We start from the raw sequence: 23,282 nt of genomic DNA, 5'->3' as shown, positions 1-23,282 counted from the left end.
AATGCTAAACACTTTCAGTTGTCTCCTGTTCCTGCGAGTCATGTATACGCATACTAATGTAAAACTTAAGACACGTCTTTGGGGGTTTCGAGAATCGTTCCACTTGTTTTAGTACTTTCTGTCATGATCAAGATGGAACTTCTTTGAATTTATTGAGGGTGATTGTAACCTTTCAATCTCTCTCTCTTAGTGAGGATTTTCAACATGCCTTGGAATTCAGTACTACACTATCTTCGGGTTTTAGACAGATTCCATTTAGACATATCCCTTTAAACCACGTCCTATGGTCAAAACAATTTAAGTTGAGATTCTTACATATATGGCCACGTTGTCAGAAGACCTGTCAGCGGGGACAACAAACTTTCCACGCAGAAGTTTGAATGACTCGTTAGGAGAGAATCGGTTTATTCCGATTAGGGTTCCCCTTTTTACAATCAAGCATACTGTCCATGTCAACACCACGCACTGACGTAACCCACTCCGGAAGACAATCATCAGGTTCATCATCCCTTTGGGCCCATAACATGTCATGCGCTTCGACACCATCGATGGTGATTATACCTGTGTGCTCCCAGTTGGTAGCAGGCTGTTGGGTCATATCCGAACAACCCACGGAGGTTGTTCTTGTCAACGATAAAGGCTCCACCTGTGATTATTGGACCCCTTAGATGGCTGCAGTATGATGGATCTTAGCAGCCTCGAGTAGTTCACGTTCATATCACCAACATGTTTCTGTAATCGGACAACTTATATGAAAGTGGCGTATGGGAAGATTAAGGTGTTTGTGGTTCCTGAAACTAGTGATATTGGGGGATCGTTTGTCATAGAATATTATTGAAATTGCAACATCAATCTCTTGAAAACCAACACATGATTTCCAATTTCAACATGAAATCTGCATCCTGTGTCTACTAAAGACCGTACTTTTTCGGAATTTCAACGAGGGTTCCTAAATGAATGACTGAAAGGCACATTCCTTTTTCTCATTTAGGGGATAAAAGAAAAGGCTACAGCAAATTGAGAAACCATAGATGGGATATTGACACGTTTGTTTCATTGTTAATATGATGCATTAATGTGGGATTGACATGATGAATATAACCGGAGTCATACCAAATGTGTTTCGATCACGGTTTAATGTGCGTTAAAGTTCATTTTATGTATGATTAAAACAAATATTTGTAATGTGTTTACACAGAAATATGTATTTGTGATGTTTGTAATGTAAGGTAATGTGTCATGTTCAAGATGCAGTGTTGTGGTAAGATGTACTATGGTAATCACAGTGTAACTCTTAAGAGTGGCATTTTAGAAGTCGGGAAGTACAATATAAACCTAGCTTCATGGATATCTACTTTTTTTGTTCGTTAGGAAGAAATTTCGGAATGTTAGTACAGATTCTTGTGCCGTTGTCAAGCTTAAAAGGAACAATGTAACAAAGAGAACAACATAAGAACAATCTACCCTCCTCTTCATGTTCCATTTATGCTTGACAAGAATCTGTACCGAAACGTCGCTCTCGCGAATAAAAGAAGTTGCTATCCATAAATTTGTTATGTACAGTGTAAAAACATGGGTTGGTGATTTGTTGAGGTGCAGTGAGGAGGTTGAAAAGTACTGGGTGGATAAGGTGTACTAGGATGGGTATAAAGTTTACCATGGAAGTAAGGTGTACTCGGTTAGGTAAAGTTTACCTTTGGGGAACGTTGTAGTCGTGTGGGTAAAGTTTACTGCGGGGTAAGGTGTACACCGGTAAAAATAGTGTATTCCTCCTAGGACACCCACAGGATTAAGAAAAGATACTTTCTTTATCAAATTCATTTTCTACTTTTAGAAGAGCGAAATTGCAAGTACCGCGCATTGACTCCTGTAGGAACAATGCATCATCACTCATTTTTAAACAAGCAAACTAAAAAAATAACATGCTAACCGATAAAGACACTATCCCTGAAAACAGGCTTAGTTTGTTTTGATTTGTTATTTTAACACGCCCATAGGCGAATTGACAAACAGATTTACATGTACGGTATTCCACATGGACGCTGTTAAAGTGTGTTAAAATTGTCGCACATTTAGATGCAGCTCTCGACAAAACGTTGATACTATGAAGATTTATGAACGTGTACTTTGCATACTTGTATATTTGAAATGAAGTCGTATTTGCAAAGAATAAATCACAATTCTTGATGGACTTGATATAGGTCTTCGTCTAGTGTTACACAGAATTATGTGACTTCAAACAGAGGTTAATTTCGCTGGCGACAATATAGCATTGCAAAGTCGCCAATGCAAGCTTTTCAGACGCCATGGGAACAGGTTCTCATGCACAAAGACACTGTTATCTTAGGTAATTGTTAAGATCTCAAAGGCATTGTTAGTTTATTCAATTTTCATCAGTAGTTGTCATATAAAAGACAAACCATTGTTAAAATCAGACATATTCACGGTTACTGTGTTTTCATCTGAAATCGTTTTGTGTAAAACTAATTGCTGCAGTATGTGTTGTGTTTCAATCTATGTACTCGTGTCACACTTTTTCTGAAGTGTTCATATTTAATCAGAAGGACAACTATCATGCAGAAAATGTTACCCTGAACTAAACCCTGATATTTCAGAACGTATCAGTCTTGTATCAATTCAATCTTGTATCAATTCTTATTGATGACAGTATTATTCCTTTTCATCAATAGTAATACAGAAATGCACTTCTATCTCAGAACACGGTCAGGCTTTCCTGATCCGCGTAACCAGCATGTAACAGTTGAAAACACTTAAACAAAAATGAAAAGCATGAATATCAAAATGAATGTCTGTTCATAAAACAGTCCGTCTTTCATTTGTGTCTGGACTGGGAGCAAAGATTAGATTTTCCGATATTGAACTTCACTCCCAACAATGACAGCTAATACATTTCTGAATTGCTTTTTGATGAGCCTAAAGAATTACGAAAGGTGTGCACTCAAATATTTTGTCCCAAGATTGCAAATACGAAGTGAGATTAATATTTATCAAACACTTGTAAATGTCTTTAAAGGGCATTGGTTAAAGTATTTGAATGGGGAGCCACTTGTCTCCTTACGGATATTAAATCCAAAGATTAGAACATTATCTCAAGCGATATGGCTAAATTCGGTTTAATCTAATATCGGTGAAAAAGAATACGTTATTCTTTTTTTCATTCAGACCCTTTTGAGCAGTAGTTCAGGTTTCAGGAAGTGAACACGTGTGTCTCATGAGATCTGTCACCCTCGCTCTTCTTGGTGCGTGCCATCGAATTGTAATAGACCTGCAAGACTTTGAACCGATGAGGTCCAAGAAGAATTCGCTTTACTATCTCATCCTACCGGGTACCCCTTATTTGATATTGGGTACCACAAAGTGCCTATTGTGACACTATATGTGTCGCCATAAAAGGTGGGATGGAAGCTATAGAAACGCTCAGGAGGCAAGCTGTCCAACACTGTCACCAATGGAATTTCTCTCCAAGGATTTCTATCGCTTGTTGTGTGAACTATGCCACCACGATGGCGGCTGTTTTTTTCTTCACGAACATTTTGATATGAAAGCTAGAGTAATTATTTCCAGGGCAATAAGAGAATACATAAAACTTTCTCATTTAACAATGTGCGTTTCTTATTTCAAAGACTTTGTACGCAGCACTAAATTAATTGGGAAAATCCAGAATGTCTACGCTGCAGACACATTTGTCAAGAAGCACGTTAATTAACTTTATACCCTCACACGGAATGCAGGAAATGGGATTTTATTTGAAAGAACAAGCTACATGACCAATATGTCTCCATATAATCCATAACCTTTTTCGTATTTTACCTTAATGGGAATAAAAACCGCTATGCACCTCTTAGCTTAGAATTGTAAGGTAATCCAAAAGGGCCCTTTCACAAGACAGACCTCTTTTGGCCGCCAACCAGAGAAGGCATAAGCAGGCTATCCTAAGGCTTAATATAAATGGATAGAATTGGTCTGTTCGGGGAATCCTGGTGAGAGTGAAAAGTGCATCCGGTTATTTTCTGTCATTTTACTCTTATGGCCCTTGGTTGTTGGGATTTGACGTGAAGGGTTGCCTCAAGGGGATGTATTATTCCTCTCTTCTTTAATCCAACATATGATATTGTGTAGATCACGAATTGTATGAGATGAAACGACACGACAAATGCATTGGTGTCAGTGCATCCTGCACATAGTTGCAGTTTTTATCTTAAAGAAAATGTATACTATAGATGCATGTGAATATATTCCATAGCATATCTTATTTGTATTTTTGGATACAGCGTTTTGCAGTACATCATTTCTATGTACAATTGCTATGCGGAACTATGCCACCTTCTTAGTTTTAGCGTTACATCGTCTCACCTAACCCCAATTTAGGCACAGACTCTCATAGTTTACCTTAATCCGTATTTGGAGGTAATTATGAACAGTAGTCATAACATCATGACCCTGTTTAAGTCGTCGTGAACAAAGGTATCCACGGTAACATGTTTATTTCGTTGTTACTAAGGATACCATTTTTACAACGGAGACAATTTAAACAGGGCCAAGATGTAACACAGGATGGCCCATCCACATCTATTCTTGATGGCTGTCAAAGTTTCTTTAAACTTGTACAATTCATTGTCATCACTTTGGAAGAAATATGACACGATGGCTTCTGTTCGTCTGTATCAGTTTGGCCCCACTGACAGTCACTCACTGACCGGATAATAAACTGTAAAACAGTTAACCCATAAACAACTCATGTTAGTACGTTTTGACTTAGTTCATACATCTCTAACGTCCGGGATCAGACAGTTAAGTGGAACAGTCAGCTGACTTTTTTCAGATATCTTGCTGAATCCACCTCGGGTTAGACATCCTAGAAAAGTAAAACAGTTTTATATTTATCCAACCTCTAGTGTATTAAGGAATATTTAGCCATTCTCATGCTAGTTGGTAGTTCATAGGAAAACAGTACCACAAATTGGGTAGAGGAAAAAATACCTTTAAAATAACAATGATCATACAATAATGCAAGCGCAAATTTGAAGATGATATATGTTGATTACATGTCAGTTCCAGAAATGTTAATTTAATTCAGACAATATACATTAAAACGTGGATTTTTTCGCAGTTTTAAGAAATTCGGCATGTAAGTTTAGAAGAACCTAAAGTTTTGTCTTCAGTTTGTTTCATAATGTGTTTGCTACGATGTCTTCATTACTTGTTTCAGAACCTTTCCCGGAGTATGGCATTGTGATTATCGTCTTGGGTTCTATTATTCTTATCGTACTGGTCGCGGCCTTCTTCATCTACAGGTACGTAATTTTGCAGCATCTCTTCTCCCATCCCTTGAAACAGACCACATCATCACGTGGCCTGTCATGCTTAAACCATGTTTCTATATTTCAATTGCCCTTTGCTTTGTGATTTCCCTTCATGCGTGTATTTGGTAATACTATTCATTTGTCATGTGCATTTGTGTGCAAGACTATCGACCGTTGGCCTCCAAAGTTTTCATGCGAGATGATTTCAAAATATGTTCTTACTTTTCTGCTGATTTCTCAACAGTTTCTATTCACCTGTCATTGTTATTGCTGCATGTCAACAATGTGAGACTTGATCCTAAAAGATCCCGTTTGGTGAGGTTAGGTCTAATCATTCCGTGGAAGCCCTAATCATCGCTTCTTCTGGCGGTATGTGCTTTCCGGGGGGTGGGGAAGGGCGGGAGAGATTTGATAAGGGTAGGATAAGTGGCTTTGGGAGTCATCATGAGACTGCCTCCCGGTCACGTTGTGCAAGTCGAAACACTCGTTGCATCAGCAGGTATGTGCTTCATCGCCATCTGTGTGTGTGTGAGAGAGAGAGAGAGAAAGAGAGAGGGAGAGTGTGAGTGTGTGTGTGTGAGAGAGAGAGAGAGAGAGAGATGCGCATTTCCCCGCCGTGACATTGCTGGAATATTGCTAAAGGCGATTCAATCTAGATTCACTGTTAACAATGACATGACATACCTTTATACGGTCATAATCTTCGGATATTGGGTTTGAAGTGGAAATGTGCCTTAAAGCATCTGCCTTCTGCTAGATTAAAATGATGTTACTGAAACGATGACGGAGTCCCCACATATACTACGCTTATTCATTTCTCACATAAAAGAGTATACACTGAGGTGATGCATAAACTCTGATGGGACTAGTCACTTACACGTGTAACTGCCTTTTCTATGGATTCAAGAACGGTACATTAACAGATAAAGTGTAGTACTTTATACAAATAGAGCATTCTTTCCTAAGGTATCGAAAGCAGGCTGCCTGTGCACCTTCAACCTCTTACCATAAAAAGCCGACCGGCATGCAAATGCACGCATGTTTTTGCACGTGTTATTAAAGACACGTTTATTTGCGTCGATACGTAGCCCAGGAAATAGCCACCCATGGAGACGTCAGCAAAGAAGACATGTTTTCAGGACATTTTGCCAGGAGGGCGATCCGAAAGTAATGTGAAATCATTACAGAATGGATTACCCCGGGGTCGTTTGGAGACTTTAAGCATGTAGCAAGATCGGCAGTGTGTTCAAGACATTTAATTCAAGCACTGTTATAACAGGGACAAAAAGGACAAGACCTACGCAGAGGTCGCAAAGGCTTTCGGAATTCCTGGTAAGTTACTTTCAAGTTGAATCCTACAAAATATGAAATTCGTTACACAGCCTAATAAACCCATACGCTTCGTAAGTGAGCATTTCAAACCAGGCCATTTGAGATGCAAATTTGTTAGCTCCAACTCAAAAAACTCCACTAACCCACTAATAATACATTGTTCAGAGTTATTTGTGTATTCAATAAAGAGTTATGGTCGACGAGATATTGTTTCAATAAATGTAATGAAACATATATGTAGAGAGAAGATTCTACTCTGTGAGATAGCTTAAACGTTATGTAGAAATTGTACGACAAAGGTACGCTGTTTTACATGATTCAATTTTTTTTTTTTTTTTTTTTTTTTTTTTTTTGAGGATCTGAAAAACACAGCTTTGAAATTAGCCATTGTCATTAACATTGTTCTGAAATGATGAAGAAACTGATAATCGTTTCATTAAACATAAAGGTCTTTTACAAAAATAGATTTTAGTATCTCAAACATATTGAGAGCATATAGTGTCAAGAATGCTTAATATATCCAGGTATATGATTATTACAGCAAGTGGCCTATAGACGCTTGTATCAAATTACATAATTATATATGTAATTTAATAACAATATTAACAACAAATTATATAATTATATATATAATTTGCTACATTTATATAAATTTGTTATATATATATTATTATTATATTAATTAATTAATATTATATTAATATTTCTACAGTAGAGCTTATATGATATTTTGTTCGCTTAAAGTTTAGTTTAGTAGATATCTCTCACGACGAAAATTGATTATTTGAGGCATGGTATTACATTGACAAAAGTACCCATTATTCCTATAGTACATGCACAAACGAAAGAGTCAAAGGGAACCGCATGCGTATCTTGGATGCTAAAAGGGCAAGATTTACGAATATTTATGTATGAATGAAGCATGGTAACATATATCTATTTTCCAGTTTATGACTTCTTTCTTAATGATTTATGACCTTAAATTTAGTCATTGCGTTTATGTTTAGTTTTTAGATCTTGTATTTGAATGTGTATGAATTATTGTTTAACATGTTTATTGTTATTATTATGTTATCATTATCCACTCAAGCTCTGGAATTAAATCGTGCAGTTTTTTTAACCAATTTTATCACATGCGTCAAAACCCTGCATTTTGTGCACCAAACATATCGCATGCAACCAAACACTAATTTTCTTTTTCAACCAGTGATATGACATGCAAGTGTACCCTCCATTTCTTTGTAACTAATATCAGTACGAATTCTGAAGTTAGTCTGCGGTCAATAGTATGCATTTACGTGTATTAAGTTCACTGAAATGAAATGAAATCGTGCTATCAAATTTTCAAGCTGTTTAGAGTACCCGTTATGTTTCTCCCGTTGTAAAATTGAATTTGGAGTTAGTGGTTTGCTTCATATTTTCCCATACTGTCTTGCAACGAATCCCTATGATTTTGATTTATTTGAACATATTTGTGTATGCGATGTGTATGCGTTTGTATAATGTGTAATTAGAGAAGCTGAAAATGACGATAAATGGTTACAGGCTATTGTACGTTTAACAAGTGAAACAAGATGCTTTCTTCGACTTATTTCAGAGTCAAGCGTGCGAAGTAAAGTTCACAGTATGAAGGTGGAATATGCCAGAGAGAACATTCCAGAGAGTTCAAGAGGACTTGTACATAGTAGTGAGGATATGTCCAAAGAGACCCACTGTGAACGGATCTCCTTTCCTGATCTCCCTAATACACTCGTGTCTGAAAAAGTTTGTGGAAGTAATAACGGCAAACAAAGAGTATCATCTGCTGGTTCTGGGACTGAGTCTTCTTCTGTCTCCATGTTAAATAACCCCTTGGACAAAAGTGATGGACCGACAACCCCAGAGGATGAGACACTGAATAACGGTGTCAACGACGACGACTCATACGGACACTATGTTGCTGCTGAGATGCGGAAAATATATGATGCTGATATTAAGAGGATGATCATAGGACAAATCGATGCTATTCTTACAAAAGCCCCACGGTCCACGTTAGGAGAATCCACAGACGCCCATTATGCTTAGATGGCACGGCGGGTGTTTGTGGAAGTACACCCTCGTTTTCTATCCGTTATTCCACTAACACCCAAAATGTTGAAAGGGACATGACGGGGCACTTGCAGAATTAAACCTACACATTTTATCCGGTGTTTAACACAAATCTAGGATGCATGCATATTGAGTAGGCTCACGGTGCCGATTAGAACGTGATGGGTGTTTGTGGAAGAAAACGTATTCTTTCTATGTGATTGCATGTAGACTAGGACACTACGAGTGTTTGTGAAAGCAAACATACTCTTTCTATTGATTTGCATGTAGACTAGGACATGGCGAGTGTTTGTGGAAGTAAAAGTATTCTTTATATCTGCTTGCATGTAGACTAGGACATGCCGTGTGTTTGTAGAGGCAAAGATATTCTTTCTGTCCTCTTGCATGTTGATCTGGATCTGACGAGTGTTTGTGGAAGCAAACCTATTCTTTCTCTCTCCTGGCATGTAGACTAGGACCTGATGAGTGTTTTTGGAAGCAAACGTATTCTTTCTCTCTGCTTGCATGTAGACTAGGACATGACGAGTGTTTGTGAAAGCAAACGTATTCTTTCTATCTGCTTACATGTAGACTAGGACCTGACGTGTGTTTGTGGAAGCAAACGTATTCTTTCTATCTGCTTGCATGTAGACTAGGACCTGACGTGTGTTTGTGGAAGCAAACGTATTCTTTCTATCTGCTTGCATGTAGACTAGGACATGACGAGTGTTTGTGGAAGCAAACGTATTCTTTCAATTTGGTTACATGTAGACTAGGACATTGCGAGTGTTTGTGGAAGCAAACGTATTCTTTCAATTTGCTTACATGTAGACTAGGACATGACGAGTGTTTGTGAAAGCAAACGTATTCTTTCAATTTGCTTACATGTAGACTAGGACCTGACGAGTGTTTGTGAAAGCAAACGTGTTGTTTCTGCCGGCTTCCAAGTCACTATAGGACAGGTGGGGTAGCCATGGAATAAAATATATTTTCTGTCCAGTTGTCCACATACAGAATAATATAGTGCATGTTGTATAAGACAGGTATTTATTTACTGAACTTTGACTTTCAGTCCGTGCTGAAACCTAAACTATTTGCCTTGTTGAATAGGGCATAAGAGGTTTTTAGGTAAGTAAACCTATGCTGTCTGTCTACCCGATGTTCCCAAGGCACATGATGCTTTCATGTTGAATAGTACACAGAATGTAGTTGTTGGAGCTTATACTTGGTATCCATAAACATTCGTACACCTGTTTGAATTTGTGTCACAACAGGTGTTGTTGACACAATGGACTGTGTTAATATTGTACAACAGCATATATCGTTTTATTTTTTATCTTTGTCATTACGACACGTGTGACTAGGGTATCAGCATGAACATCACTACATACAGTCATTTTTGCACCAGTTTGATAATCAACATATTTTACCTTTTGTCTTTAAACATATATACACTGTGTTTCACCAAAAAGCATTTTGATTCTGCAAAGAATATGTATCATTGCTAATGGCACCTTTGAAGGGTGTTTTGCCTAACGAAGACAAATTAGACCCGAAAAAAGTAAATAATTTTATCAAGTTATGTTTTATTCCCAAATTGACATTTTTACTGACAAAGTTTTTTTCCTTTTCTTTGTTCACACGAAGCCATGCGACGTCATACCACCAGCGGAATTGTTTCACGAAAATGTAACGTCACCTTTTTCTAAGCCGACCCTTTCTACAGTACGCTTTTTGGTCCTCAAAATTCTTGTTTTCTACAATCAAAAAAAAGGTGATGTTCGTATGTGACAAATGTATGGCACAAGAGAATTTTTATGGAGCATTGAAGTATGTCGTATTCAGGGAAATACATTTATTGTTGCTGTGGTGGTCTTGAAATAGACAGCTGGATGTGATTATGCCCTGAAGAAACTTCCCCAGTGCGTTTTATGCCAAAGCTGTTTCTGCTCACTGTGTACATGTTCATGTATAGTCTTAAAAAAGTAGGGGAAGTTTTTTTTGACTAACCATTAAAACTATTTAGGAGATTTATCGGAGTCAATCAATGTTGATGTATTATTGAATGTTTTGAGAGTGCATCACCATTTGCACTTTTTTACAACAATAGATATTTGGAATGTAGTTGCATTTGAAAGATAATTGGTGTATGGCATGGAATTTGCATGTATACGATTTTCATTTTAAAGCAAATGACTAGAAACAAACAATAACAAATGTGTGATGCTAGATGAGTGTCAAAATTAATGTTCTCCACCTTCTTGAATAAAACGTCATCAAGAATGGGATCCATTGCACGCGTATGGAGCTACTGCATTGTGCACGTGATTATCATGCGTTGTGTGTTTAGAGGTGGTAATAGAGGGAAATGGTGGTGCGTTCAAAAGATGTCTGTCCTTCAAACGTTTGTTAACGTTTACACTTCCTATCCAAATTGAAAGTTCAGGTTCCCCTACTTTTTTTGAAGAGTGTATTTACAAAATAGCTCCTTATACTCTACGTTGAACACAAAATCGATACATTAATGTTCCACTATCTGCCCATCGTGACATAGTCGTTTTTCTGTCTATGTAGACTTTAATGCCAAAGTATGTGCTGAGTCAGCAAATCAAATGCCGAGGAATCAGAGATTTACGTTAAGCAATAATGCGTTATGTTGACAACTGAAACGTCTCCGAGTCTACCTTTAGCATTTTCATCCCATGATTTCCACATATTTTACATGTTCCTACTACACGCATTATTAACATCGTTGATGTATCAAAACCTTGAGAGTAATACATTAATGTTGCTGTAAAATTCCTGAAAGTGGCTAATGTTAAGAATGTGATATTCACCCGGCGGAGGATTGCATAAAGCAGCATGAAACCATATTCCCATATTGACTTACTCCCGTCAGGAATCTGCCGATTTGTTTTACTTCCTCGGGAACTCCATTCGCAATACCAAAGTGAAAACATATATGCTTCTGGGGTTTTGTAGGTACAAAAGATATCAGTGTTGTAACTACATGTGTATTACTATGAAGAATACGCCAGATTACATTGTGGTGTTTCTAAACAGTGATTTGTTGGTTCATGTCAATGTGTATGTAATGTGAATATGATTTGTGGGTTTAGAGTTTGCCGCGCATTCGTATAACTTTTACCCTGTGATGCTGTGAACATGTTCTCTGTTGTAATCATTTTGAATAAAATATATTCAAGAGGCATTAGATTTGTCTGTGTTGATAATTTTTCAAAAATTTTTTCTGTGATTTGTATGTGACTCTCCTGATGAGGAATATTATTATGAGTGCATTTCTTTCAGTAGCAAATTCATTTGACCAATAGAAAGACATTCTTCTTCATTTACTCGTTACCCCTGAACATTAGATGAAGAGAAATCAGGATAAAGGCGGTTGTGTACTAGTCGTCTGCAGGACGAGGGAGGTCTATCTATGATAGTAAAGGAGGTTACGTGGGGAGGACAAATGAAGTGTATGAGGGGAGGACAAAGGAGGTCTGTATGGGGTGGACAAATGAAATCTATATTGGGTGTACAAAGGAGGTGTATATGGGTGAGTGAGTGAGTTAATGTTACATCGGCAATATTGCAGCCATATCGTATCTAGGACAATTCATTTAATAAAATGAAAACATTTACAGACGTAAAGGCTGTCGACAATGGACAGTACAAATACTAGACTATCACAGATATGAACTTAAAACTAGTATGTAAAACTAAAACGTTACAATCAGAGAAGACAATACAATATAAAACACGGGCTATAGATCACTAACAACTAGGTCTACATAGAATGGATAATGGAGGTCTGTATGGGGAGCACAAAGGATGTCTCTATGAGGTTGAGAAAGGGGATTACCAGTACTGAAAATTTTCCATGTGTGAGGCATCTGGATGTTTGACTGGCCTATTGCTACCATCTAAATGCACAGATACACTCCAGGTGTCTGTGAGACTTACAACGGAATGCACAAACGACTCATAAAAGGAAGTGTAAGAACATCCGTCTTTTTTCAAATACCTGTATGACTACGAACAGCCACAGTCATATGAAACCAGGTGTATACGTAGGTATTGTTTGCAGAGGCTAGGAATGAAGTTTCTCGGCGATTTGTATTCAGATACCACTTTTACCATTGTGTTAAGAGACGTGCCAAAGCAGCTGACAACAAGCTCATTGCTCCATTTCCCGTGCTGAAACTATGGCTGATTACACGAAACTAACTCTCTCGTTAACAGACATATAAAACTAGAAGCGGAACTTGCCGAAATGAACTGGAGAGTGCGTTGGGAAGATATCATTTTTGGTTCGCCGGAAAAGAATCGGAAATTGGAACGTCACGGAAGCCGAATGAGCTTGAACAGGGTATGTAATTGGTGAAAGGATTTAAATAAAATGAGCTGAATTGATTATAACCAGACGATCTAGTTGTTTCCCCTCGTAAACATCATTCAACAAGCAGTATGGAGAAAGGGGATGACTTTTCCTGATTAAGGTAACGATGTAACACTGTTATTGTCTGTATGTTAATCTGTTATATCCGGTGTCTGTCTGATAGGTCAGATGAATTACAATCAGATCCGATAGCAGTGCGTCAGGATCAATACCTTTTGCAGCAATGAGAATAATGTTGAAACCAGTGAACGAAATAACGTGATATATATCTAATTATTGGGTAGTTTCGTCAAACAAGAGACCGTCAGTGTAAACTGAAGATAGGTTGTACCAGAATATCGGGACAGGTTCATTTTTTTGTGGACTTCTGTGGATCTTGTTGCGTACCTCAACTGATCCAGGGCTATCTTCCTTTTGTAAGACTTTTACACTTTGCTACGTTTATGTTACAAAATGCCGTCCTTGAAGTTGACACCACCGCAAAGAATGCTTTGGCCAGAGGACTACCCCACCGTAACCTGATTATTATCCAAGGGGGTTACAGTTATGTCTCACCCCACGACCACACATACAGTGCACAGACAACCTATATATTGTAGCAAATATATTCCAAGCCATCATTTTGTATTTAATGTTCATTTGGTTCATTTTGTCGCTGTTGTTTTTGTCTGCATTGTTATTCCCATATTCTAATATATTTTCAGAGAATGTCTTACAATAGTTCATGTTCGGGTGACACAATCGCTGCCCACCTGAGTGATGGTGCCAATAGACAACTCTTCACAAAAACAGGATACTATAAGGTAAGATGGAACACCCTGAACTAGATGGTTCAGGTGGAATTGGTCTTCTGCAACCCATGCCTGTCACAAGAGGCGTCTCACAAGGTTGGATCTTCACGCTGACTTGGTTGGTGCATGTCATCAGAAGCAGTTGGTTCCGGTCGATGATCATGATGTCCACAGCAGACTGTCTGGCACAGACTCAATTATATACAGACTGTCGTCATTTAGCTGGAACATTGCTGAGTGCAGCGTTAAGCAAACTCGCAAACCAATATCCCTTGATGGTATTTCCCACAAACACACTAAAAATGAGATTTGTGGGGAAAAAACACACAATATTTGTGTATTCTTGACATTTAATGTTTCGTAACAAATACCTCGTTACTTCTCTTCCGTGTGTCTGAGATAGACAAACAATAATCGGGTTCCAGTTCATCGATGCTTGTTGACGGGAACAGAGACTGGAACATCAACAAGACCACTAGATCTCAATTTGTTGGCAGTTCAGTCAAGAAATAATTTCAATTGTATTTGTTGCTGATGAAAGTGTACATGTCATCTTTCAGGGCGCCATTGTCGCTGTCAAACAGATACCCAAATCAAGCATAACAATTACTAAAACACTCCTACTGGAGGTCAAGCGGGTAAGTGGCAACTTTTCTTGGAACGTCTCATTTTCCCTTTAGCTTTTCTTTTCCCAACATATTTGCATACTAAGTAAATCGTTGCACTTTTGTGACTTGCCTTTGCATAAAAAATATGTTTATGACGGGTGTCCCATGGCCACCTTTCCTAGAACACTTGAAGTCATCGCTAATTTACAATGATCGACAACAAAATTGTCTTGGTTGTTCTACTTAAGATCTCCTCATACATATATATACATGCATAAGCTATATGCGTGTGTATATGTATGTGTGTGTGTGCACGCGCGTGTGTGTGTGTGTATGTGTGTGTAAACAAGTAGTTATTTTTTTCAAGTAATAGTGTGATTATTTGAGAAACTATTTGTAGTGATTTGTGCACTACTGTAAGCTCGGTCGTCTCATCCCTTTCTTTTTAAATGGATATATATATAGATAGATAGATAGATAGATAGATAGATAGATAGATAGATAGATAGATGTGATAGAGTTAAAGTCGTACCTGAGACATATCATGGCTGTTCAGAAAGGTTGGTCCCTGATATTTACATTTGAGGCAAGTAACCCACTTTGTGGAAACATGGTGATCTGCCCTAACACTGTATTCATCGTAATCCAGTATCCGTAAGAAATCACTCTGATTAATCAATCAATATAGGCTTCAGAGTTAATCCATCAACAGAATCCTGTTCCTCTCAATTTGTGGTTATAACTAATATAACTAATGGAAGTGCGTCTTTAACAGAATAGATTCACCTCGGAGCATAAAAGTGAACTGCATGTCACTTTTATGATTTGCAATGTACATTTCAACCGACTCTGAAACGGCACTGACAAGGAAACTCAGTGGGTTGTAACTGAGATGGCTGGATATCCTATTCGCCAATACACGTACCACCCCCTGATCTTCAAGACCTCAGCCATTATAATCGGGCCCCTGTAATTTACCCCCAAAATACACTCTAAATGGATTCTGCAGGATGTTGCATATTACATGCCAATTACATCTGATCAACTTCTTCCGTTGTGATATATATAGCAACTTGATTAATACACATATATTACACGGAGATGTCATATTACATACATAAGTGCACGCTTGTCAAGTGGCATGAATTATACACATTTGTCTGTGATGAAAATTACCAAGTATCCGTTTCAAATTTGTTTAGGTAAAAAAGATATCGGTCTGCCATTACGAAGCACATATATGAGTACAAGAATGTATTTATCACCATCGCGTATAAACAATCCTGACGAACGTGTTACATCAACTCATACATGTTTGCACCAGTCGAGATGAAGGAGACAGGTGCGATGTACATGTCAGTCAATCAGGTGAATAAACGTCATCAGAGCGATTATTTACACAAGTTTACATCACGGTTCACTATTTTGGGGAGGAGAACAGGAAGACTTCCATGTGATTACAGAGAACAAGAAAGAATCTAGGAATGTGGGTTCTCGGTACAAGTACACATGTTGTCAATTTTAATCAGGAAGGATAATTACATTTGTCAAGGAAGCAAGTGTAATCACTTGGCGTTAGATGGCGAGCTTCGTTTCAAAGTTGCTGAAGAGGTTTCAAGCGTAGATCATTTATATCCCCGTAATTTGTGTCCATGTTAGGGGCATGTGGACAGGGCCAAGCCACTGTTAACCTGCTTTGTGTGATCAACTTGTCTTTACTAATCGTATACAAGAAACATCTGGCCTTGGGAAGATTAATCGATTGAGAGATTGGCACATTGGTTTAGGTGGTGGGTACAACTTATTCAACGCTGATTTCATTTCAGATTTAAGATAGCACAGACACCATGCATTCCTAAACTGTTACACTCGTCAGTGCAAGTAAAAATTAGCATTAATGTAATACTTGATGTGATTAAACAGATGAATTTGTTTTTTAACCATTGCGAAATGAGAGAATATGTTTGATCTGTACTATACAAAAGAAGTTAACAAACACCCGAGTACATGATACTTTAACTACATCTATAGAACGAGTCTTAAACTCTCTTGTCACACCCTCTGCGCCCCACTCCAGCTAGGACATGACACTATAACTGTATCTATAGGACAATGAACGAGTCTTAAACTCTCTTGTCACACCCTCTGCGCCCCACTCCAGCTAGGACATGACACTATAACTGTATCTATAGGACTATGAACGAGTCTTAAACTCTCTTGTCACACCCCCTGCGCCCCACTCCAGCTAGGACATGACACTATAACTCTATCTATAGGGCTAGGAACGAGCCTTAAACTCTCTTGTCACACCCTCTGCGCCCCACTCCAGCTAGGACATGACACTATGACTGTATTTATAGTACTATGAACGAGTCTTAAACTCTCTTGTCACACCCCCTGCGCCCCACTCCAGCTAGGACATGACACTATAACTCTATCTATAGGGCTAGGAACGAGCCTTAAACTCTCTTGTCACACCCTCTGCGCCCCACTCCAGCTAGGACATGACACTATGACTGTATTTATAGTACTAGGAACGAGTCTTAAACTCTCTTGTCACACCCTCTGCGCCCCACTCCAGCTAGGACATGACACTATAACTGTATTTATAGTACTAGGACGAGTCTTAAACTCTCTTGTCACACCCTCTGCGCCCCACTCCAGCTAGGACATGACACTATAACTGTATTTATAGTACTAGGACGAGTCTTAAACTCTCTTGTCACACCCCCTGCGCCCCACTCCAGCTAGGACATGACACTATGACTGTATTTATAGTACTAGGATCGAATCTTAAACACTCTTGTCACAACCTTTGCTCCACAGTTCACTCAAGGCCATGACTACATCTATAGTACTATGAATGAGCGTTAATCTCTCTTTAAAAACCTTTACGTAACACTAATAAACAATTGCTTCTGCACACTGTTTGTGATCTGATCACTCACTCACTATGAATCACTATTATAGAAATATCTCATGTAGCCTAGCGTGGCCATGGTTCATTGCCCGTGCATGCTCAGAACAAACTCATCTATCTAGCTCTGTCGACGTCATATATGCGTTATCGGATTATTTGTATGACGTCAGCTAGACCGAAGTAAAATTATTGCTTTAAACGTTATTTAACAAACACTAAGCTAGCTTATGTTCTGGACAATGCAGTGTGAATCTTTTTGTGTAAACCATGAAGTTGTATGCTTTACTTGCAGATTAAGGATTTGCAAAATGATCACACCGTCCGTTTTATTGGTGCCTGCATTGACCCACCAAACAAGTGCATATTAACAGAATACTGTCCCAAAGGCAGTCTTCAGGTATGTATCATGAAATGATAGATATACTTTTCTGTTCACACCCAACATCGCACACATCTGATACACATTTCCATAAGTTCACACCTTGTAATATAACTGAAGGTATAAACATCGCACACATCTGATACACATTTCCATAAGTTCACACCTTGTAATATAACTGAAGGTATAAACATCGCACACATCTGATACACATTTCCATAAGTTCACACCTTGTAATATAACTGAAGGTATAAACATCGCACACATCTGATACACATTTCCATAAGTTCACACCTTGTAATATGACTGAAGGTATAAACATCGCACACATCTGATACACATTTCCATAAGTTCACACCTTGTAATATAACTGAAGGTATAAACATCGCACACATCTGATACACATTTCCATAAGTTCACACCTTGTAATATAACTGAAGGTATAAACATCGCACACATCTGATACACATTTTCCATATATAATGGTAAGTGGAAAGAGGCATATACTGGTAACTTGGTGGAGCTATGTATTCTTGTGTTAGAAGATGAACTTGTGTGTAATACTTGCTTCTTTGTTTCCAGGATGTTTTAGAAAATGAACAAATCAAATTAGACTGGATGTTTCGATATTCAATCATGCAAGACATCGTCAGGGTGAGTCTTTTGAACATCTCTGACAAACTGTTATTATCTATTTACTCCGTGATTGTTTGGTAATATTGGTCATACCTGCCAAATGGAAACTTCAAGATCTCAGTTTGATTCTCCAGATGAACCTGTTCTCATATGTTGATTGCATGTTGTGCCGGCGGCTAAAAGCAATACTCATTGACATATACATATATGTATATGTAGCATATCAACTAAGATTAATAAAAGTTAAAATAAAGATATATGATGATGATGATGACTCTCTTCCAGGGTATGGCGTATCTTCATAGCAGTGAAATCCGTTCCCATGGCAACTTGAAAAGCACAAACTGCGTTGTGGACAGTCGTTTTGTAGTTAAAATCACAGATTTTGGTATCCACTCCTTCCGAGGGACGCAGGAAGACGTAGAAGGGGGCACATATGCTTATTACAGAAGTAAGTAAAATCTGTTTAGAGATATGTTGCCAACGGAAACAGCTAGGTTAAACTGACAATAAACGGTTGTACATACAATTCCCCATATTGGTATAGTGTGTATGAGTATGTGGTTTTTTTCGGAATATTGCTAAACCCCTCACTCACTTGTTGTTTTGATTGCGTACAATGTCAAAATGTCTTAGTGATTTCTTTGATGGTGTTGCTCTGTGTGTGGAGTAAAGCTACACTCATGCACTGTTAGTTGAGGCACGTCTTTACGGGCGAGACTTCCTCGATGGCTCAAGTTTGCCAACCGTGTCGACCTGTTTCAGACCAACTGACGTTAAAAGACGGAACTTTTTGTCACCCTGGCTGGCACTTGGAATGAATAGAATGACTGAGATATTACATTATCATGCAGTGCCTTAGGCATCATATTGAACTGTCTTATGGTAGTATGAAAGCGACACTAGACTCCCTACAGATTTCCCTATTATCCCCGAAACAAATTCCACATACAGGAATGTATAAATAGGAATCAGTGATTACACCAGGTGTCCGCGAAAGAGTATTTTCCAGACTTACTTCAGAAACCGTGAAGGTCCCGGGGTAGAATAGGCCTTCAGCAACTCTAGCTTGCCATTAAAGGCGACTATGGCTGTCGTAAGAGGCGACTAACGGGATCGGGTGGTCAGGCTCGCAGACTTGGTTGACACATGTCATCAGTTACCAGTTGCGCAGATCAATGCTCATGTTGTTGATCACTGGATTGTCTGGTCCAGACTCGATTACTTACAGACCGCCGCCATATAGATGGAATGTTGCTGAGTGCGGCGTAAAACTAAACTCAGCCACTCATCCAGACTTACTTCAGAAAAGAGCCTTGGTTTCTGTCTGAATAGAAACAACACAGAGTTTAGCCACATTCTTTCCAAACCAAAGCTGTAAATGTTATTTAATTAATGAAGGCAGTCTTGATTTATTGTGATTCAAAAAGTTCGACAAGCTGACTTAAGGAGAAGCTAATTAGCACACAAAGTGAATCTCATGTCAAGCCGCATTTCTGAGAGACACGGTAGTGTACGTTTTAACACAGAATGTCAGAAAGCTTTACGAAAAGCGAGTGAGAAACACATCCATATAAAGAATGCATTCTAAGAGAACATTTCACTGATGCCCAAATTCCACCCATACCATCGGAATGGTAAAGTAGTGGAGAGGTGGCGTGGCATGCTCTTCTAACATTAAATTACTTGTCTGTTCCTCAAAACAATGCCCATATTGACGTTTAACTATGCGTCCCCAATCCTGCAGAGAAGTCTTCAGAGATAGTTATGGTAATGCCATTTGACACTCTGCCGGTACAACTTTCTCCTCTTTCTCATTAGATTCCAGCGAAAGTTAAAGGAACACTCTTTTTAACGTTAGATGTCACCATTGATTTCCTATTGCCGGACCAAGTTAAACTAGGTTGGAACCGTTCTCCGTAAATAAATGTAATTGGATTTTCAAGGAATTGACATTTCAGTTAATGTTGTTGACTCGAAAGTTAAGACATTTCTTCAAGATTTGCTACATTTATACACCTATTAGTTGTTGTCTGTTTTACGTGAATTAGCTGTATTGTGAAGTAAACATACACTATTATGTTACCGCGTGCAACAGATTCTAAAGAACTGGTTTAGTTCGTGCAAACCTTAATCGAAATAGATTTAGAGGATTTTTTTTCAGAAGAACGTTAGTACCTGCTTAATAGCTTAAAATATGTCATATGACATCAAAACGCTTAATATAAAGGTACCTTGTTATGCATTTTCAGATTTTCTTAGCATATAATATTCATTGTTGAGTGAAATCTTGACTCCAATAATTACGTTAATACAAAGTTCATGAAGTTATTTGCCCGTTCACTCATGGTAAAGTAGGAGGTGGAGAAAGTTTGTGTTTGGATAGCCACTGTAAGTTGCTTTAGAAATTACTGAGATTCAAGCAGATTTGTATATTTGAGAGCAGTCTTCTGACGATTACCTGTCAGGTTATAGGACGTTTGTAAAAAATTCATTCTGTGCACCAGGTGAAGAATGTTTGTGAAATATCCGTTTGAACTGGCTCAAAGAAAATGAATTGCTGATGATAAAAAATACTTATCATTCGCTTTCTCTTCTGACGATTTAGTGATCAAAAGGAATTTATTGAAAATATCCTCTCACTGTGTTTCTGACCTTACATTTTTTTTCTATTCATTATGCCCTAAAGTATTGATTACTTTGGGATTGCTACCCGCTTTTCTTTTGAAAAACAATATTCTGATCACTGTTTAGTGACTGTGATATTGTGGATGAACGTTTTGTCAAATATATGCCGCAGTTATTAACACGTAATGTCCAGAGAGGCGTTTGTAACTGTTGCCCTCGTCTTCGATTTATCATCATTTGGATGGCATTACGAAGGACTCTGCATTGGTGTTTATGGGTACCCTCTAGAGGTTCAGAACGTCGCAGTAAATATTTTCATGAAGATCTTTAAGAACCTTTAATCCTATCGATCAATCAAGACGCAAAGTAAGGACATCCCCTTCATTTTATCAGTTGATCTGATAGTTCTGAACAAGATATACTACAAAATACAGACGAATACAACTTCACGATGACTCACAGCAGTACGCTTGTGTCGTAAAGTCCCTTTATATTCTGGAGGTGAAGATTGGCGATGACATATAACGGGTTGCCGTGCTCAGTGGGCTTATGTTACACAAATACCTGTCTGTGATCTGTATTATTTCCAGTAAGCCTGTCGCATCCACCTGACACACCATGTTGTATGTTAAATATGTTGAAAATAGCATTAAACATACGTGGCTGTTGCACGGATACACGAACGGCTTTTTTGCTGCATTTTTGGAAGGATATTCATCCAGCTTAACCACAATAGCCTTGATATCTTCCGTGAAACATCTAATGGCATACTTTTGTCGCATTTCCAAATGTGAAACTATCTTGCCACAACTTCATTGGTGCCTTTCAAGCCAAATGAAGAAAGATATTTCTCATGGAAAGAGGCGAAGTAAAATGACAGCTCCCGCAAACGTAGCAAGTGTTAATTAAAGATCCGTTTGAACTTTATTTGAATTTTCTGAAGGTGCTAAGGCAACAATGGGCTGTCTACGACGAGTTCACTTTCACTCTATCATGTTCATCTCAGATACCTTTCAGAAATACGTATTCTCGACTCTTTCCTTGGAAGATATGCCGTTGACAACTACATCCTGGAATAGGCCAAGCCACGCTTAGTCCTCTGTCTGGAGAATGTATCATTGCACTTAAAGAGGGACGTACATAACACTGAGTGGAAGGACGTGTGTGTCTGTCTCTGTGTCTGTGTGTGTGCGTATGTGCATATGTGTGCAAACATGTCTGTGTGTTTGATTACTTCAACAATGAAAGTCCTATACTTCCTAAGGTCTCCTGCTGCATGCATTGTTGACGAACATACTTGCTCACAACATGCAATATGGTCAGAGGGTGACCTGGGCTTCATGCCGCTGGGAAAGCAAAATTAATGCAGTTATACGAAAAGTGCAATAGTAATGTGGCAGAGAAACCGAAAATAGTATGTGTTTTAAACCTTCACCTCATCGTTGAAACCAACGCTACTCTGTACAATCATGATCAGCGCGATTATTGGATTCAAACACGTCATCTAAGGGAAGCAACCTAGCTCATCAAACTGCTGCGCCTGCACGACCACCGTATGATCCCCACAAAGATTTGAATCAACTTGCAGTTTTCACAAATTCCTGTGCTACAAAATCTTGATACATCTCTATTCCAGGCAAGTTGTGGACGGCTCCAGAGTTGTTGCGACTACACCATCGTCCTCCAGAAGGCAACATCAAGGGGGACGTCTACAGCTTTGGCATCATCTGCCAGGAAATCGTATATAGAAGTGGCGTCTTCTTCCTCGCCAACGCGGACTACAGCCCAGAAGGTAAGTAACGATGGTAGAGATCATGAGTAATGGCAGTAGCCACCATGTGTCCAATCAATAGTTGACGTGACAGGGCAACGCAGTTTAAATGGAATGTGGTCAATAACCATTGACCTGTGCCCTGAATGAACATCGAAAATATGACATTCGACTGTTCGTCTGCCGACTGTCAGATTTTGTTTTCAAATATAACACCTTGAACCAAAAACTGTGAACCTTCATGGTGCAAATTGAAAAAAGGTTGATTTGTCAAATGTATTCAATAGGGCATAATTATTTTGTTATAATAATATGTCCATTCAAAATTTTCAAAATTAAGTAAGACATAGTTGTCTCATAAGACACAGTGCCGCTTACTTAGCTTCATCCTGAAGTACAATCTTTATGGAATACATCGTCCCAT

General features: G+C 38.5%; 1 protein-coding gene across 4 annotated transcripts in view; it reads left to right on the top strand.

Moving 5' to 3' along the window:
- LOC137295684 (atrial natriuretic peptide receptor 1-like) overlaps window positions 1-23,282 on the top strand; it is a 415,887-nt gene that overhangs the window by 377,945 nt on the left and 14,660 nt on the right. For all 4 annotated transcript variants that reach the window (XM_067827161.1, XM_067827162.1, XM_067827163.1 and 1 more), the window contains 8 exons: window positions 5,231-5,315; window positions 12,969-13,095; window positions 13,830-13,928; window positions 14,477-14,554; window positions 17,737-17,841; window positions 18,406-18,477; window positions 18,745-18,910; window positions 22,724-22,879. In XM_067827161.1, coding sequence (XP_067683262.1) covers window positions 5,231-5,315; window positions 12,969-13,095; window positions 13,830-13,928; window positions 14,477-14,554; window positions 17,737-17,841; window positions 18,406-18,477; window positions 18,745-18,910; window positions 22,724-22,879 — 888 coding nt within the window. The remainder of the gene's footprint in view (window positions 1-5,230; window positions 5,316-12,968; window positions 13,096-13,829; window positions 13,929-14,476; window positions 14,555-17,736; window positions 17,842-18,405; window positions 18,478-18,744; window positions 18,911-22,723; window positions 22,880-23,282) is intronic.

Source organism: Haliotis asinina, chromosome 9 (genome assembly GCF_037392515.1).
Source record: "Haliotis asinina isolate JCU_RB_2024 chromosome 9, JCU_Hal_asi_v2, whole genome shotgun sequence".
Taxonomy (NCBI): domain Eukaryota; kingdom Metazoa; phylum Mollusca; class Gastropoda; order Lepetellida; family Haliotidae; genus Haliotis; species Haliotis asinina.
This window is presented reverse-complemented; position numbering and strand designations above follow the sequence as displayed.